The sequence below is a fragment of the Orcinus orca genome, chromosome 16 (genome assembly GCF_937001465.1).
Source record: "Orcinus orca chromosome 16, mOrcOrc1.1, whole genome shotgun sequence".
Taxonomy (NCBI): Eukaryota; Metazoa; Chordata; class Mammalia; order Artiodactyla; family Delphinidae; genus Orcinus; species Orcinus orca.
This window is the reverse complement of record NC_064574.1, coordinates 85329920-85347859: the sequence shown is the minus strand read 5'-3', so window position 1 is coordinate 85347859 and position 17940 is coordinate 85329920. Positions and strand designations below refer to the sequence as shown.

At 40.8% G+C, this 17940-nt stretch overlaps 1 protein-coding gene across 1 annotated transcript in view; it reads left to right on the top strand.

Moving 5' to 3' along the window:
* SDK1 (sidekick cell adhesion molecule 1) overlaps positions 1 to 17940 on the top strand; it is an 826099-nt gene that overhangs the window by 296582 nt on the left and 511577 nt on the right. Inside the window, exons 3-4 of the mRNA XM_049699672.1 lie at positions 7934 to 8040; positions 10187 to 10334. Coding sequence (XP_049555629.1) covers positions 7934 to 8040; positions 10187 to 10334 — 255 coding nt within the window. The remainder of the gene's footprint in view (positions 1 to 7933; positions 8041 to 10186; positions 10335 to 17940) is intronic.

The following is a 17940-nucleotide window of genomic DNA, read 5'->3' as shown; positions in this document are numbered from 1 at the left end:
AGATGAGCATACAAAAATCTGTTATATTTCTGTATACTAGGAAAGAATAATCTGCAATTTATTAAAATTTATAAGTTTTATTAAAAATATCTTATATATTTTTAAAATATCTTCAAAAATCTTAGAGATAAATCTAACATGAAATTTGCAACATTTTTACACTAAAAACTAAAGCGTTGCCTAAGGAAATAAAAGAAGACTTAAATAAATGGACAGATATTCCATGTTCATGTGTCTGAAAATTCAGTATTACTGCCATGTCAGACTTTCCCAGATTGATCCCTTGCCCATATCCTTTAGGCTTGAGACCCTGAGACAGAACTTCATCACTAAGCCATGAGTTAGACTCCTATACCTGTTTTTTTATTTTGTTTCGTTTTGAATCTGCTGAGTCCCCTACTCATCAGGAAAGGTCCGTTTAATTGAGAACCCTTTTCTTAAGTGAAACGCAACCAGTTGGTTTCTTCATCAACCAGCCAAACTGAGTGCGACTCCCACCTACAGCTTCCCACAAAGGGCTGAGTTCCCCAGGTTGTTGACCTTCAGTTTTCTTAACCTTGTTTACAGTCATTCTTTTCTCCTGGTTCACTCTTCATTGGTCCTGTCCTCTGGGAGCTGCCCAGCTCACAACAACAACAACAGGTTGTATTTTGGTTCAAATGAACTAGTCTTGCCCATTTTGACTAAGTATTGGGTTGGCCAAAAAGTGCCTTCAGTTTTTAAGTAAAAATAAAAGACACATTTTTCATTTTCACCAAGAACTTTATTGAACAATGTATTCACGCATTTGTTCCACTACCTTCTGCCGTTTTTCAGGCAACTTCATAATTCCATCTTCCCAAAACTTTCTATCTTTTTGAGCAAAGAACTGTTCCAGGTGCTTTTATAGTCTTCCAGGGAATTGAAATTTTTTCCATTAAGAGAATTTTGTAATAGACCTAAATAAATGGAAATCCAAAGGTGCAATGTCTGCTGAGTACGGCAGATGAATCAGAACTTCGCAGCCAAGCTTTGGCAGTTTTCGCCTGGTCATCAAAGAAACTAGCAGCCTTGCGTTACCCTGACGGAAGATTATGCGTTTTCTGTGGACTGATTCTGGACGCTTTTCGTCAAGTGCAGCTTTCAGTTGGTCTAATCGGGATCAGTACTTGTTGGAATTAATCGTTTGGTTTTCCAGAAGGATCTCATAATAGAGGACTCCCTTCCAATGCCACCATACATACAACATCACCTACTTCGAATGAAGACCGGCCTTTGGTGTGGTTGGTGGTGGTTCATTTTGCTTGCCCCACGATCTCTTCCATTCCACAGTATTGTACGGTATCCACTTTTCATCGCTCGTCACAATTTGTTTTAAAAATGGAATGTTTTCATTACATTTAAGTAGAGAATCACATGTGGAAATACAGTCAAGAAGGTTTTTTTTCGCTTAACTTATGTGGAACCCAAACGTCAAAGCGATTAACATCACCAAGCTGGTGCAAATGATTTTCAGCGCTTGATTTGGATATTTTGAGTATGTCGGCTGTCTCCTATATGGTATAGCGTTGATTGTTCTCAATTAATGTCTCAATTTGATTGCTATCAACTTCATCTGCTCTACCCGACCGTGGAGCATCTTCCAGCGAGAAATCTCCAGCACGAAACTTCGCAAACCACTTCTGACACGTTCGCTCAGTCACAGCACTTTCTCCATACACTGCACAAATCTTTTTGCATTTCAGTTGCATTTTTACTTTTCTTGAAGTAATAAAGCACAATATGACAAAAATGTTGCTTTTTTCTTCTATCTTCAATATTAAAATGGCTACACAAAAATTCACCAATTTTGATGTCTTTTTTTAAAGTGCATGCTGATATGACAGCTGTCACATACAGTCTAACAAAATTGTTTCAAATGAAGTTAAAGACAACTAAGTGCTACTAGAGCCATCTTGCAAAAAAGACCAAATGAACCTTTTCGCCAGCCCAACCCAGTAGAACCCTTTACAGTCCCAGGGTGCTTAAGGCTTGGGGTAACTTTCTTATTTCTTAGTGCCCAAGATGTGCATGGTTGGGCACTTGGTGTAAAGCTTTCAACCTGATTTTGGCCTTTCTTCTATATCACATGGTTATATTTAGGAGCCCTGGAATTAACAAATGAATGTTTCATTCCTAAGGCATCCCGTCCTTTGTCTGTTTGTTTATAAGGAAGGGGAAGATAAACTTTGGCAGGTAAAAGTGTGTGGACTATTCTCATCTCATTCCTAGTCAAAGTATCTGACATTGATTTCCAGGGCTTAAAGTGGTATGATTCTGTGCTCTCTTGTTCGATTTTGATCTCTAATATTAATATGGTGTGTCCCAATGCTTATCTCTCTCCCACAGAGTTGTGTATTTGTTTCTGATTTTAATTGACCATCTTTTCAACGCCATGTGGTCATAACAGATATGATTGTTTCCGGAGAATTTCTGAAGCAGAGTAGCATTGACATTTTACAAGTTCTTACTGGAGATGACTTGGATTTGAAGAAGTGATTCCATTTGGGTCATTCATCTCAGGATCATCGTGGGTTCTAAGTGGAGAACTTTAGCCAGAGTGACCAAACAAGTCTGTAACATGATTTCAAGAAGTGCTTCCACGAGACAAGTGAAAGCTTTTTCATTTACGTTTCTAATTCACTTGTGCTAATATTGCGACACTTAATAGCTTAGGTCTTCGTTCCATTGTGTTTTGGTGTGGATCATTTTGACTGTGTAGAAACTAACATTTCCCCTCATATTTTAACCCTTCATATAACGGTTCTAGATGTTTTTTTTTTAATATCTCTAGAGAACCTGGCAATATAAAGAATTAAGTAAACAGAGATGAATAAAGGACTTTTAGCTCTAAAAAAAATCTCTGTCTTTCACAAAGATTTTCTGAAACTCCATTCTTACTGACTTGAGAGAGCATTTTCTCCTAACGACAGATCTGACAGACTAGTTCCGGTCATGTGTCCATGTTTACCAAAATGTGAATTTCTCCTTTACTGTCCCTGGTTTGATAATAGAAGGTAGGAATGGAGGAAGAATGAATGATCCCAAAACATTGTTACTGTTAGAGAAAATCACATAAACCACAATCCCAGAAGAAGATTCTTAGTAACTTTTCAATGTTAACTCTAGAAATTTTGAATTGGTGTTTATAAGTGAATATAAAATTTAAATGTGGTTATTCCTGGTATGTGGATACCCAGCATGCAGTTGATCCCTGGAGGGCTTACAGTCCCCAGATTTATATTCCCAGACAGATTCCATAGATGCTTACTTAGCCCATCCCCAGCAGGGACCTGTTTATTGCCTCTTTCAACTTAATGCAGAATTTTAAGTAAATGAAATAGAGATTAAAGGACTTTTGTGAGTATGATGTTCCTGTCGGCTAACTTGCATCTTTATTATGCTGTTTACTTTAACTTCATACTGATTACTGTAACTCTTTGGAAAGGATTCAAAGCATAACCGTCAATTTGCTTAACGTCTAAGACCTGTTAGTGAGCTGGACACGTGTCCGTCTCTTTGTTAACAAGTTTCAGTCTGGATGTTTCATTTCACTCTTTGCTTGTGGCAAAAGCCCGCTATGGACTCATTCCACTTTTGACTGTTGCTGTATTTTAAATGTTCATATAGGAAATTTATAAAAATAAAATTGAAAATACAATTATTTGTAATCTTGTTTCCAAAAATAGGATGGAATTAGTTCCAAGAAGGATATAAAGGGCTTAGTTCTGTATTTTTTTTTTTCTTAAACCTTTTTTCACTTTAAAGATAATAATGGGCTTTGGGCCAAGATATGAAAGTTTATTATAGAACTTGGTTGTTTATTTTCGTGCAGAATAGATACTTTCATACCAGAATCGATATCTTCATACTTTAATTTTTAAAAAATTAAAGCTGTGGGGAATAGTCTTGTCTGGAGTGGCATAAAATGAATGTAGACCCCCCCCCCTCAAAAGAATAAAACCTTATATCTAATTTTAATGGGTATGAAAATTCTTTCTCATGGATCGAGTTATGTCCACTGACCTTAGAGGGAGAAGTATGGGTTTTCTCTTCTATATCAAAGATGTGGTTTCGTTATTCTGAACTGTGACAGGTCTCTGTAGACCTGTGTGCTTAGAGCATTTAACTCTTGTTGGGAAGAACTGCTCAACAGTAACTGTTCCAAAGCAGATAGTATTTTGTCAGACATTTTCTAAAATTTCAGTGGCTCATGGCAGGAATACTCCTTATAAAAGATTAATTAGTCTCAGTTTTGGGGGGACTGTTTACCACTTAATGATTCTTGGTGGTTAGCTGGGAAGCCATGATTTTTTAAAAAGAGATGATTCAGTGAGGCGTTATTTGGGTTTTTCTGTGACCATGGTGAGTACCTAGTAACTTCAGAAGCTTTTTCAACCAAAGTTACTTTGGCTACATTCTGGGGAGTTCTAGGACAAGCCAAACAAGCCCTCTCTCGTTGAAACAAAAAAGGAAGTTGTCACCTGGACATTGGGTTGCTCTTACAGTCACTGGGCTGACTGGACATTGGGCAGGACCAGAGGGAGGCGAGCCCATCAGAGCCAAGTTGCCCCAAGAGCCAGTCCCACAGGGTCCTGCTGCTGGTACTGCTGGACCCTGGTTGCCACTGCTTGAGCCACTGCCCCTATGGGCCCTGGACACTTGCACCGTTCCCCAGTCCAGGGCTCCATGGCGCCCCACCGCTGCTGCTGTTGGACAGATTCTCCTTTAGCCCTGCCCCTGTGCATCACCAGCCCCAGATCTGAAAGCCCAGCGCACGTGTGTGCAGTGGTCCTGTGGTGTCTCATTCCTGTGCCCTGCTGATGTAGGGGTCCGCCTCCACCAGGACTCATGGTGGAGAACCCTGCAAATATAAGAACATGGTGCAGACCCCAGGCACACAAAAAATGTCAGATATCCTCTCCAGGCAGGGCTAGTCAAGCGATTGTTCACAGACGGAAATGGACCTAAAACTGCTTCTTAGAGAAATTCTAGAGTTGCTCTTGTTGCCCATTCCGAGTGGCAGTTCGGAACTGAGGTAGTCTCCTACGTAGCAGCAATGAGCGTTTAAACCCTGGGGTTTGTTGTGACTTTGTGTTTGATTTTCTTTAATTTGCTCTTCCTGATAATGAACTAGCCCTGGAAAAGGTTCTGTTAGTCTAGTAGATTCTGCCTTGAAACAGTGAATACAAACATTCCCAGCTGTGCTTATTTGAAACAGGAGCAGGCATTTTCTATATTTGAGTGGCATATGGTGCTAGGATTTGATCACACTTACAAGGAGCCAGGAAACTTTCTCTGCTTAAAAATGTGTGTTTATAAACAATAGGCTTCCAGTGAATATTCCCATCTGTTGGGTAAACATAATTTGTGTAGGAATTCCTGTAATAGGTGGAGTACTTTGCCACTTTTTTGTATATTTTTTCCCTGGTGAGACATTAGACTAAAGAGACAGTACAAAACAGCATATGCCTAATATTCAGTTTTGTATCTGTTTCTCCCAGTTGTTTGAAAGCAGTGCTGTTTTTGTGCATTAGTACACAGGATTACTATAGAAATTCATAAGAGTATAAAATCTAGGGCTTCCCTGGTGGCGCAGTGGTTGAGAGTCCGCCTGCCGATGCAGGGGACGCGGGTTCGTGCCCCGGTCCGGGAAGATCCCACATGCCGTGGAGCGGCTGAGCCCGTGCACCATGGCCGCTGAGCCTGCACATCCGGAGCCTGTGCTCCGCAACGGGAGAGGCCACAGCAGTGAGAGGCCCTCGTACCACAAAACCAAAACAAACAAAAAAACCAAAACAAACAAACAAAAAGAATATAAAATCTATTCAGGATACTGCAAAAAAGGAAAAATGAAATGAATAACAATCGTATAAATGTGGTTAGCTTGCAATGATGAAACTGCTCTTGTAGTTTTTCAAATATGTACTCCAATAACTTGTGTTATTTCTTTTCCAAAAGCTTTTATTGACATTGTTTTAACCTAATCTCAAAATCTCTCCTAATTACAATCATAGTGTGTAATCAAAGCTGCTCATCCTTCTAGTCTTGATTTGTAATTTAAATAAATGGCATTTTGACTCTTTGTGTTCAGTTTGGTATTGTCCTGATTGTCTGCACTAATTAATTTTTTGTTTGAGATAAACCATTCCTCAGAATAGAATAAAGTTTTGAAGACTGAGACTCAGCAGTATTTTTTCATAAAATATTTTATTAATCTTGCTCGTAAGATCTCACGATGGTTATCAGAGGGTAAACACGCTCTGATTAATATTTGCTTAATACTGAATTACCTGTATTGTCCAAATGTTTCATTCATTTAAAAATTATGCCTATCAGTTCCTTTTTCCAGTTGACTAATTGGACATACTTGAATAAAAAGAGGCGCGATTAGTTGGATATAGGTGATGTTAAGGTATGTGTGAGATCTGAGCAAATGAAGCATACCATACTTGGTGCCTTTTACCTGATTTTTTTTTTTTTTTTAGGTTTCTCTGATTATACTTTGTAAGAGGAAATATTTTTAACTTGAAGATAACTATTATCAGAACATGTTTTTAGAAAGCATAGCATCACTGTGTTTTCTCTTTTTTTTGGAAAGCAGGCTCCTATTTGATTGGGTTTTAGCTCTCTTATTGTTTCTTAGGATAGGCACCCTCCCATGTGTGAAAATCAAGCCTTAGTCTTTTATTGATTGATTGATTGATTGATTGCTGTGTTGGGTCTTCGTTTTGTGCGAGGGCTTTCTCCAGTTGCGGCAAGTGGGGGCCACTCTTCATCGCGGGCCTCTTACTATCGTGGCCTCTCCTGTTGCGGAGCACAGGCTCCAGACACGCAGGCTCAGTAGTTGTGGCTCACGGGCGCAGTTGCTCCGCGGCATGTGGGATCCTCCCAGACCAGGGCTCGAACCCGTGTCCCCTGCATTGGCAGGCAGATTCTCAACCACTGCGCCACCAGGGAAGCCCCTTATTCTTGATTTTTGGTGAATATGGCTTAGAAACCAATTAAATGCACTCTTCTAGGTAGCACAAAAGGTTTGAGCTCCGGAGCTGCAGAACTCACATGAAGTGGTCCTCGGTTGTACCTACTGCTTGTTCGTGGATTTAAAAATATCCTGAATTGTAAAACTAACCATAAACCTAAGCCAGGGCTTTTATGGAAACTGTATCTTCTAGCTACTTTGTCCCCCCTATAAAATTTACTGACGTTTTTAGAAAGGCATTGATTTGAGGGATGGTTGCTTATAGTCATAGGAATGGAAAATACAAATGAAATAACCTCCCAGTCAATCAAAAAAGTTTTAGAAGTTAATGTCAAGCCATATGTGAAGTAAGGAAAGTGTGTAAATGGTGTTGGGAGATGTCTGCTCGCTGTGGGGACTGGAGAGGGGAGTTGTGCCCTGATGTCACTGCTTGCTTTGCCTGAATGACACCTGTGTCTCATCCTGCATTGTTTGAACTTTGATGCAGAATGACACAACACATTATGTGAAGACCATTGCCAGTTCTAGAAATAATTTTTAGAAATTCTGAGAGATAGAATTATAAAAAAAACATTGAAAGGTCTGGTTTACTTGGAATGATTTTTAGCTATTTAGCAGTTCTTATTCAGGCAGTTTTGAGTGATATCTATTGATACTACGTGATGGCACAGGGGTACAGTGGTGAACAAGACAGTTCCAGAACCTAGCTTCATGTGATATTTACAGTCTAGTTGGAGAGACAAATAGCAAGTAAATAATCTCACAAATCAATTGCAGTTGCAGTAAGTGTGTAGATCAGGGAAAGCTTGCATAGATATTAGTTTATCAAAGATTAAATATTTTTGGTACTAGATACCAAAGTATACTAGATGAGATGCCAAGGCTGGCTGCCTAGGTACGGAACCATTAACACTGCTTTTTGGTGTTTGGCAGGTATGTTATTCCATCTTTACAGAGGCTGGATGCTGGGTTTTACCGCTGTGTGGTTCGAAACAGAATGGGAGCCCTCTTGCAGAGAAGATCAGAAGTTCAAGTCGCATGTACGTGACCACTGAAAAGATCTACAAACGTTAAATAACAAAACACTAAGCAAAACCACTTTAACCACGGTGGGAGTCGAGTTTCTATCTTGGGTTCTATTTGGAATGGTATAGTTCCTAAAATCGATTGAGAGAAGTAAATAGCTAATGCAGCTGGTCTGACGATGATCTGGGGCTAATGAGGTAAATGCCACTGTTTTCAATTCAATAGATAAGGCTCTGTTGAGGATTTAGAAAATGAGCAAGATGCCTTCTGTTTTATGAGTTAGCTGCTCTTAGCTTTTATCATATCCAGGTTCAGATATTTTTAAAATAAAAGATTAAATCCAATTAGTTAAATTTTTATCAATTCATATTCAATTCTTCCCAGTGATTTGTTTAGAAATCCTTCAGCTGCACAACAAAAAGTACGTGGATAGCATGTATTAATGCTGTAGTGAATTAATTCTCTACTGGGCAGGCCATTTTGGAGAATGAAACCTTTGAAAGTAACTGGAGGGGATATCAGAATGCAGGGGCCTTGAATTTTGGTGTAGTCTTTAGGAGGATGTGGAGAGGGAAGTTGGCTGATGCAGAACATTTAATACTTTCCTAGTCCAAAATCTGTGATGGGTAGGGTCCATCTAAAATGGCCTGTAGGCTTTATTATATTTTGAATTTACTACCAAAATGTCTCTTCATTTAAAAGAAAGCAAGAAGTGTTAAGAAATTTTAAATTACATATAAATATGTTATAATAGATTTAGAGAACTCTAAAAAGCTCCTAAATTGGGGTGTGTGAACCAATGATGACTATTTTCTCATATGTCATTTTGACCCCAGTTAAGGCTTGTGGTTTTCAGTGTTACTGTATAAATTAAAATAATTTCTAGTTATTCTACTTTTCTATGGTAATTACTAGTGACTGGGTAAGGTGCTGTTGCTATACATGTTTAGTTATAGTTTTAATTACTAGGGAGGCTTACATTTTTCTGAACTGTGTTGGTGAAGTCACTCAACTAAACCTGTCTTCAGAATAATTCAGAACTTTTATTCGATTGAATAATTGAAAACATAATTCATAAATAAAAAATTAAGGTCAATACCCCAAACATATTTGAATAAGCTTAGAATTTATTATATTTAATAAATTGTTTAATATAATATCCTTGTTTCTATCCTTTACCTCTAGCGCTAGATTTTATCTCTTTTCTCCTTCTCTTTGATAACAAATTTCACTTTATTTTAAAATAACCGTGCATATTTTCCTAATCTGTTTCATTTGTTTCATCTTTTCCTAGGCTATTAAACACTGCTTGTAACATAGTCAATAATTTCTTCTGGATCACAAATCCGTTGATAATAGAGATCTTTTATGGACTGTTCCAAATTTATATGCGTTCAGACAAAAATGTAGTATATATGCCATATCAATATGTGTATACATATATCTGTAGCTAATCATAATATGGAAATTTTTAAAAACTATCAAATGGTACTGATTTAAAAATTGGCCACATATACCCACATTCTAAAGACCGGGGTTTTTTTCCTGTGATCTCATTTTTTAAATGTTGTAAACCAGTAGCACAAAGACTGGAACAAAACCTACCTGCCCCCAATTAAGTCAGTAGTATGGGGTTTGGAGAACCCTCTAAAAATTAATCAATGGTTAAATATTTCTCCCAAAAGATCTTTTAGGGAGCATTCACCCCAGAAACAAAGAAAAGGAGAAACTGAGCAGGACAGCGGCAGGTGCCTGGGTAGAACCAGCTGGAGAGATCTGGGAGCTGGGGGATGTCTGAAATCATTTTATTATCATTTCTGGGAAAATGCTTCATGTGGCATGAGGATGCTTTTCCACAATTTATTTCAATATTAAAATTGGTTGCAAACATTTCATTGTATTATTGCAGTGACACAAAGACCATGAAGTTCTGCTGATTCACGCACTTCGTGGGTACTTTGGAGGCACATGGCTTTGCCTTATGCTCCACTTTACCACCCAGTCTGCACTCATCAGCATTACTGCTCGCCTCTGGTCTTACTGCTTAATTATAGCAACATTGGTGACTTTGCAATAAAATATAGTTATTTCCATCTTTGACCTCCCACCCCCTCAAAAAAGAATTTTCTGAAACTTAAAAGGTCTGATTTTTCTTTGCAGATATGGGAAATTTCATGGATACAGATCAGAGAGAGATGGTCCCTCAAGGACATGCAGCTGTGCTCAACTTACTGCCCATCGCCAGCTGCCCCAGACCTCAAGTGACTTGGTTCAGAGAAGGGCACAAGATTATTCCAAGCAACAGAATGTAAGTTGTTCCAAACTTTAAAGTTTAAAATACATCTCATTACACTTGTTGGTACCATTTCCATATTAAGTGTACCAATTAAACTTTGAAAGGACTAACCTGGTCTAGTAGACCTACCTCAATCCTTAATAAACAGCTATTTGAAGACTGGCTTGGAAATTTTTCGGCAGTTTAAGAAAATTGTCATGTGATATTATTCTTTAATATGCCGCATAGCCTAACTAAAGCACCTTTACATACTCTTTATGGTATTTTTTTTCCTTTTTTGAATGCACTTCTGGGATGTCATTTTCATCCTGAGTTGTGTTTAGCGCCAAGTACTGATTTAATGAGCGCTCGTATTTACTCATAGAGCTGTGGGGTTTTTCCCTCTTACTGAGCCGTGTTTGATGCTGCTTTCTCTGACGATAAAACAGTAATTGCTGCTTATTTCTCTCTATCCTTTTATCCTACCATGACAGTTTTATTTCCTTTTGTCTAATTAGCGGTTCACGCATCTACTGCAGAGTAGTTGCCTTGTGATTAGTTAAGCATTATTTCAAGGTGTTCGTGCCTATTTCACATTTAAGATATTTATCTAATGCCAAACAGTTTCTGCATTTGGAGCTTCAAGTGATTAAAAAGAACATTTGGTATATATTTTATAAGTGGGCATTTTGCAAGGTAATTTAAAGATAATATACCGAATATAAAGGCTTTGAGGATGGACGTTTCTGAAAGAATTGTGAAATGCTATAAGCTTGGGCTAGACGTCAAATATTTATGCCATCAGATGGTTGCACTCAGACAAAAAAAAATTGTGAGAAGAAAATGCGCTTTTTTTCCCCCAAAAAGGATATGTGAAGGCAATTTGCTGAACAGTTTTCAAACGTGCTTTCTCCCCATCTGAGCATCTGTGCAGTCCCTTCTCTAGGTCCAGTATCGCCGCTCTTCCACTCGGGCGTCAGAGCTCTGCTTGAGCCCACACAGTTCTTAAGCTTATTTAGCAAATGTTTCTGTTTTGGTTATTGGAAACAGGAAAAATATTGAAATATGTAAAATCCATATTTTAAGATTCTAGTAAAAATATAAATTACGTTGGAAAAATGGGATAACTTCTATCCTTTTTCTTTATTTTATTAAAAGTTGCTTATGTATCCACCTTTATATTCATTCCAACTATAACAAATGCCTCTGGAGTTGGGGTGAAACAAAGACGAGGATCAATTTCTCATTCTCTTAGAAGACTGTTAGGCTGAAAAGAAAAAAGCAGCTGAGAGAGATTCTTGTGAAATATTCTGGAAGGTCCTAGTGTTGAGCACAGTGTGGCTGGGCAGAGGTGGGATGAGTGCTGGGGAAGAGTTGGTACAAGGAGGGGTGGGTAGATTGGATTAGGCTTCCTCTCAAACACTGGAGCTTCTAACTAATGTCAACGGTGGAAGGATTATTTTAACTCAGCAGCGTACAACTACAGAGTAATTCATTTGTTAACCTGTGGTCTAGCTATGTTCGTGAGACAACATTTACTCAAGAAGTATAAAAGGATACAGAATGAAATAACTCTTAATTTTATAAGCTGGTTTTTCTTTAACTTGCAAGTTCTTGCTAAAGACTGTTTAATTCCTGGTGAGCTAATAAGGCAAAGACGCTAGTAGGGCTTTAACTTAGTGTCATAGCAAACAAACGGTCTGCTTACAACCATGAAGCTATTGATGAATCTCCAATCTCAGTGGAATAATATGCCTGTATAGCTTTTTTTATTTAAGAGATGAGATGAGGCTGATTATGGATATTTACACTTTCTCAAGGTCCTTTAGTTTCATATTTTCCACCTCATCATCACCCCCATATTTATTTAAGTACCTGCTGTGCAAGATACCATAAATCAGCACTTGCATGGTTTTCTCCACAAGTTTATGCATCATTCAAAGACGTATTACTTTACACATCTAATAAAGTTCAGCTTGGACATCAGATGGAAGGGCATTTATGCCTCTGTCCAGACGGTTGGCAGACAGAACTCAGATGGCATTAGCTCTGTTCTGTGCCACCAGGTATCATTTCAAAATGGAACGTCTGGCTCAAAGTGTTCTGCACCTGTCGAAACAGGTCAAGCCTCTCCTCCTGCTTTTAGCCTGGTTATCTGAGGTCAGCTCCCTAACACAGGGGAGAGACGTCCCTTTGTCATGGGGAGGGAGAACCTCATCTTGCCACCCCACCCCTGTATTTTTTAATATTATCTCATGACCTTAAAACTGTGAGCTTTAGGCTTTTTCTTCATTTTCAAGGGAAACAGTAAGTTTAATGTTCCTCAACTTGAAAAATGAGTTGAGTAGTCTATTAATAATTGTAACAGCAGCTGTTATGTATTGAGGACTACTCTAAACATACCTTCTGTAATCCTCACGTTTGCCTTCTGAGGCAGGTATAATTAGCCATCGGAACTGAAGATTGGAGACGTTACATGACCCACCCAAGGGCACACAGCTGACAAATGGCAGAGCTGGGACTCAAACCCATGTCTGTCTGGCTATAAATCTCATGCTCTCTTCTGCATCAGGCTAATTCTTCTTTTCACTTTACTTTGCTGAACCTTCTTCGTGCTTTTGCTGTATTTTCTCCTTACACTGCTTTCAACTTTTTCCTCCCTTTTTAGAACACCAGGTTTCAATTTGAAATGCTATAGGTTAACCTGGGTTTGCCATGAGCCACGGACTCGTGCAAACACACACCCCCTCGTCAACAGTGAGCATCCCTGCATGTGCATTGTTTATCCTTTCTGTATGAGGTCTGTTGCTCCCTGTCTTCAGAAATTTTTGACAAAGAGAAGGCAAATGTGGCCTTCTAATTAAGGCATGGACTTTATTAAATTCAGAGGTCTAGGGGGAGATAGAGACAGAAATTATCTTGATACAGGGATCATCAGTTACCTTAGCGCAGGGTGGATGGCAGCGAGAGACACAGGGGTGATGACCATGTGCAGAATGCGGCACCCTGTCAGGGGCTCCTTGTTCTTCGGCTGCATATTGTTGAATGAAGAATAGACTGTGTAGGGCTTCCCTGGTGGCGCAGTGGTTGAGAGTCCGCCTGCCGATGCAGGGGACACGGGTTCATGCCCCGGTCTGGGAAGATCCCACATGCCGCGGAGCGGCTAGGCCCGTGAGCCATGGCCGCTGAGCCTGCGCGTCCGGAGCCTGTGCTCCACAACGGGAGAGGCCACAGCAGTGAGAGGCCCGTGTACCGCTAAAAAAAAAAAAAAAAAAAAGAATAGACTGTGTAGGAAAAATAGCAGAAATTCATCATCATTTGCAGAAGAGTCGCGGCACCTGAGCTGCTTCACATTCATATGAGAAAGGCTGAATGAAAAACTAGCAAAGTTCTGACTGCAATTTGGGCACTGTTTTCCATTCATTCACCAGGTCCTTGTGCAGGGCATACTCTGAATAGACAGCAGTAAACAAAAGAAAGATCCTGTCCTCAGGGAGCCTACATCCACCTGGAAGGAAACAGATGCCAGCCTGATGAGTGTAGGATATGCCAGCTGATGACACGTAGTGAGGAGAACACAGAGCAGGGTGACAGAGTAGGGGCGCAGGGTGGGGTGGTGGCCATTTTAGACATGAAATCAGAGAAGGCCTCTCGGGTACTAGACTATGAGCAGAGCCCTGAATGAATCCAGGGAGTGAGGCACGGGGGTGTATTGGTGAGAAGAGCACGTGTGAAAGCTCTGAGGGAGGACCGTGCCGGCGCTTTTGAGCAGCAGCAGGGAGGCCAGTGGGGCTGGTGTGGAGCCAGGGAGAGGGCTGGAGATGAGGTGATCAGGGCCCTGGGGCCAGATTCCAGAACCAGATTACTTAGCCATAGTGAGGAGCTGGGCGTTTGCTCTGAGGATCTGAGCAGAGGAGTGATGCAGTCTCACTCAGGGTTCTTCTATTAAGAATTATGTTGAGAACAGGGACTTCCCTGGTAGCGCAGTGGTTAAGAGTCCGCCTGCCAACGCAAGGGACACAGGTCCGATCCCTGGTCTGGGAAGATCCCACATGCCGCGGAGCAGCTAAGCCCGTGCGCCACAACTACGGAGCCTGCGAACCACAACTACTGGAACCCACGTGCCTAGATCCCATGCTCCGCAACAAGAGAAGCCACCACAATGAGAAGCCCGTGCACCACAACGAAGAGTAGCCCCTACTCGCCGCAACTAGAGAAAGCCCGCATGCAGCAACAAAGACCCAACACAGCCAGAAATAAATAAATAAATTTATTAAATAAAAAAAAAAAGAGAGAATTATGTTAAGAACAGGCTGTAGGGTGACAGAATCAGAAGCCGGGAGGCCTGTGAGGGGTTTCTGCAGTAATTCAGGTGGCTCGGATCAGGGTGGTGAGAAGTGTCAGATGCTGATATAGTTTGAAAGTAGAAACAATGGGATTTCCCATTGGACTGGATGTAGGGTATGGGAGGAGAGAAGCCGGGTAACTCAAGAATTTTGGCCTCAGCAACTGATAGGATGGAGTTACCATTCTTTGAAATGGGGAGATGATTTGGGGTGAAACAGTGCTGGTCTGTGTGCAGGGGGTTGGTGGTGGTGTCTGAAATTCGTGTCGGACATGTTAAGTGTGATGTGCTAGTAGGTGGCCAAGGGGGTCCAGTCGTTAGATAGTTGTATATATCAGACTCAAGGTTAGCCAAGAGATCTTGGTTAAACTTGGGGGTTGTTGCCGTGTTGATAGTTACAGGTCTTTAAAGCTGTGTATGGACTACATAAGCCAGTTAGCGAAGCCCAAAGAGTTCTATCGTTTCACTTAAGATGCCCTTAGCTGCAAGTTACAGAGGATGGCTCTGGCTAAGCAAAAAGAAAATATGTTGGCATATTTAGAGAACTACAGAACCAAACCACCAGAAGGAGAGGACAGGGTGGTAACCAGGGCTGCTCCAGAGGCCCAAGGAGCAGGGACCAAGGCGGCACTTTCCTGGCCTCCCAAGGATATCCAGGTCCTAATGCCTGGAACAGTTGAATTTGTTAGGTAACATGGCAAAGCAGACTCCGTAGGGAACTAATAAGTTGGGGAGGTGGGACAACAGCAGTCTCAGGCCAGGAGCAGTTAAGCTGAGGGTCTACACCCATGACCTTCACGTGCCAGGCTCAGCAGCTCTTTCTCTCAACATCTCACCTTGAGTCTTTAGCTAGTGAGAGTCATGAAACCCGTGCTGTATGTGTAGGTCCTGTCTCCGCAAGTGGTTTTCACCTCCCCTGGGTATTGACCATCTAAAATGTCTTTGTTTTTATAACTCTGTCTGGCCTGGTGTTATGCAGAGCAGAAATGCAATATTGGAAAGTGAATGAATGAATGAAGAAATGTGAAGAAAAATCATGTAATATCTGTAAAAACATCCTCACGAAAAAAAGGAAAAAAATGGCACAACAAACCTCAGGAGAAAACGGTGCTGATGAAGGAGAAATATATCTTGGGAAAGCAAACAGTATTTTGAAAGAATTGAGAATAAGTTATACTCAGAATTATGAATTGGTAATTATAGGTTTTATTTATCTGAGAAGATGAAAAAAGTGCCTGTTTATTTTTCTGATTTACTGAATCCGAACAGTTAGTTTGCTGTCTTTGGGTATCAAAGATGATTATAGCATTGTCTTACAAATACAGTCTAATTTGATAATAAAATTGTTCTGTGTTATTTCAGTTTAGATAGATGTTCTTTGTTTCCTTATATTTCTCAGAATATGAAATGTGAATGTTGATGTCATGCAGTATTTCTCTGACCTCCGGGAGGTAATTTGTGTCAGCAGTTATCAGATTAGGACGCAGAAACTCGTCCTGTGCAATTCCATTCTTTTGCTTAATTGCAGGTTCTTGTGCTCAAACTGCATCCTGTAGCCTACCTGACAGGAATGTGTAAGCACAAGTGTACTGGCATGTGTTTTCCTAGGAATGCGTGGTTTATAGATTAAATATTTCAAACCTCCAGTCAGCTTTGTGAGACGACTTGCCAGGAATGATCTGAATTGTGAAGTATGGGCAGCAAACAGCATCCCAGGTGACTTAGAAACGGTCTGACTCATGATTGTCTATGCTTAAATCCTTGAACATCCATTCACCTATTACCATTTCAATTGCTGCAAGAAAGATTTGTTTAAATTAGCACATGTATTGGAAGTCACAGCTTAATGCTTGAAGGAAGTAGATCTGGTTGTAATGATATTTTTATAGTTAACTGGGTTTTCAAAATAATATGCTTTTAAAATTTTTGTATTATGTTTTGTAGGCATTTTGTGAATGTTTATAGAGTATGTCTGTACGTGTGAATTGAGTCATATTTGGTATAAGTAAAAAAGACTAGGAGATAACGGGCTCCAGACCTGCTTCCACCATTAATTCTGACCTTGGGAAACTTACTCTCCTTTGCCTCAATTTTCTCATGTCAAAAATGAGGAAGGTTGGGTTTCCCTGGTGGCGCAGTGGTTGAGAGTCTGCCTGCCGGTGCAGGGGACGCGGGTTCGTGCCCCAGTCCGGGAAGATCCCACATGCCGCGGAGCGGCTGGGCCCGTGAGCCATGGCCGCTGAGCCTGCGCGTCCGGAGCCTGTGCTCCACAACGGGAGAGGCCACAACAGTGAGAGGCCCGCTTACCGCAAAAAAAAAAAAGAAAAGAAGAAGGTGACATGAAAGACCTCTGAGGTCCTTTCTGGTGTTCACACCAGCTATGCTCATGGGAGGGTGCTCAGGGCTAGGCCTGTCTCTCCCTCCCCCTCTTTCCTCCTTCCTGCACTCAGTAGATGCTTACTGAGCACTTGTTTTGTGCCAGACACTGTTGTAGCTGCTCGGGACAGGAAGCAGCATGAGGACATCGAAGCTTCTGCCTTCGCTGAGTTATGGTTCAGTGTGGAAACAGGTTAATAACCAGGGTTCTTTTGGGGCTGATGAAATCTATGAGGGAAATGGAGGGCGGGACAGGAGAGAACTGAGCGGGAGGGGAGGGAGGTGGGCAGTCTGCCTCGAGTGGTCAAGGACGCCTCTCCATGCAGGTGACATTTTAAGGTGACACTTTATTGAGTTGTAATTTACATACAACACAATGTACAGATTTTAAGCACACAGGTTGATGAATTTTAACAAATGTGTACACGGATGTAATCACCACGGAAGCAAGTTCCCCAGGGCAGTTCTTACCCCTGGTCCCTGCCCTGCCCCACCTGCTCATCTCGTTCTATTACCATAGGTTAGTTTGCTTATGCTAGAATTGCTTCTAAATAGAATCATGGCATATGAGCTCTTTTGTTTCTGCCTTCTTTCATTCGACATAATTTCTGTGATATTCTCGAGGTGGTATTAATAATGATTGTTATTAAATAGTTTTTGAGTACCAGGCACTGTTTTAAGTGTTTTCTCTATAATGATTCATTGAATCCTCACAGCAGCCCCATGGGTTGTACTGTTATTATCGTCACTTTGCTGAAAGGAACGACAGAGAGAGGCCAGCAGCTGGTTAGTGCTGGAGCCTTTGACTCTTGAGCCCGCACTTTGCCTCTGTGCTGCCCTGCTCTCTCGGGCTCATGTCTGAAAGATCTAGCCGTGCACACATCTGGAGGACGAATATTCTGAGCACCGGGGCCACAT